Raw genomic sequence first — 2,044 nt, forward strand, 5'->3', positions numbered from 1 at the left:
AGCACCATGGACAGAGTCTATGTGATGTTATATAAACCAGCACCATGGACAGAGTCTATGTGAAGTTATATCAACGGGTAGTTAAGATGTTTATGGTGTTTTGACCCAACGTGTTTATTGGTTCAGATTCATATGGTTATTGGGCTAAATTGTGCTTGTTGGTTCTTCTTTCCTTGAATCTAGGTTCATCATAGATCAATCTGCCAATATTCTCTTTATTAATTGATTGTTTAGTGAAATGTTAGAAAATAATGACATTTCCAATTCCTCAGAGCCCAAGTTCATGTCTCCATTGTGCTTGTCTTGTGCTACAGTACTCAGTGAAGTAACAATTTGTGGCACTTTACTTGAATACTTTAAACTTCTACTAAACTACAACTCAGAGGTAAATATTGTGCTTTTTACGCCACTATATGTATTCCACAGATTCATGTTGATAACATGAAATAATTCAACAAATAAAATATGAATTATTAAGACAAGAGAAGATATGATTGGTCCCTGGGGACGATGGACAAGTTACTGTTTCATTGGAAGGATGAACACATGAATGCATCAATAATCATAATACAATAATACAACATATATCATTCTGCATAGTGAGTACTTTTACCTTTGGTACTTTCTTTTGATTCTAATACTTTTGCACTGTTACTAGAATTGAATGCAGGACTTTAATATCTACACGGTGGTAGTACTACTTGTATTACTACTATATCTGTGTACTTCTACCACCACTCAGTGAGTCACCAGACAAAGGATTGTTACATCAATGGAATATTATAAATGAATCGATGTTCAATCAGCGTTTGAAGAGCAGCTCTTTGAACTATTTTATGTTTTCATAAAGTATTTTCTAACTAAAGCTGTCAGATAAATGTAGTAGAGTAAAAAGTATAAATGCAAAGTACAAGTACTAGTATAGTTACACGCAGGACACTTGAGTGAATCCTATTAACTCTGTTCAGGATCAATAACCTGCAGGCGTGTCTCTCCCGGTCCTCCCGTCGGATGAATGCTCCCTCAGCTCTTTCATCTCACACCGGTTCGGTCACGCTCACAGTGGATCAGCTGTGGGCGGCCGAGCACGTGCGTGACTCTCCCAAAGTGAAGTCATGATGCGATTCACCGGACCACTGGCTCCGGCTCTCCGCTCAGGTTCGGTGCTGATGAGGCATCAAGCCGAACTAACCTGCGTTTTCACTGGAATGAACCCAAACAACCTGCACAGCTCAGCAGAACACCACCTCTGAGTCCGGAGACCTTCTGTCACAGCCTCGAGACGCTCATGAATAAATCATGTTCTAATAACACTCCTAAAATATCCACATACTTTATGTGAGCAGTGTTCACAGGGTAACACAGATTGTACTTTTGGGCGTTAACCGTGTCAACATCACAGGATCATAAGGTGTACAAGTACAAGTACTTAGAAGTACTCTGCCACCAGTTATCTTACAGCTTTAGTTACTAAGTATTAGGATTAATACATCAGTCACGTTTTTACGGTGTTGTATCGGTACTTTTATTTTCATTCATTGATGTTTTTCATTGTATTCATCTCATGAGTGTTTTAGACCTTCTTCGTCCCTTTACTTGTACTATAAAAATTGGAGCTCTTATTTTGAAGGTGTAATGCCGGAAACAGTCACAGGTGGATTGTTAGCATGGTGACATGTCTCTTCAAAACATTTCTAATATTAGTGTGTGTTTATCACCTGGAGGATGAAGGTAAAGCTTTATTTATCATTGTATTTAATATGAAGAGATATTAAAGCGTCTCTTTACTGTTTTAATGTAGCAAGAATGCTACATTAGCTTTTTAGCACCTGTGGTTTCTGCTAGCAGCTAACTTCCGGTCGCTAACTTTTAGCAATCTGGGTCTAAACAAGTTAAGTATAGTATTTTATTAATAGTAGAATAGTATTCTGAAGTAATGTGGAATATAAACAAGTATATGTACTGACGTTCAAACTTCAGGTACTTATGCTTTATACTGTACTACATCTCAGAGGTACATGTTGTACTACATCTCAGAGGTACA

General features: G+C 37.7%; 1 protein-coding gene across 1 annotated transcript in view; it reads left to right on the top strand.

The window, feature by feature from the left end:
• The first annotated feature begins 48 nt into the window (after positions 1 to 48).
• The window catches only part of LOC116376905 (glutamate receptor 1-like), a 20,471-nt gene continuing 18,475 nt past the window's right edge, over positions 49 to 2,044 (top strand). Inside the window, exon 1 of the mRNA XM_031838404.1 lies at positions 49 to 1,731. Within this exon, the coding sequence (XP_031694264.1) occupies positions 1,668 to 1,731 (64 nt within the window). The 5' untranslated portion in view covers positions 49 to 1,667. The remainder of the gene's footprint in view (positions 1,732 to 2,044) is intronic.

Source organism: Anarrhichthys ocellatus, unplaced genomic scaffold (assembly GCF_004355925.1).
Source record: "Anarrhichthys ocellatus isolate YVR2014 unplaced genomic scaffold, GSC_Weel_1.0 scaffold696, whole genome shotgun sequence".
Taxonomy (NCBI): domain Eukaryota; kingdom Metazoa; phylum Chordata; class Actinopteri; order Perciformes; family Anarhichadidae; genus Anarrhichthys; species Anarrhichthys ocellatus.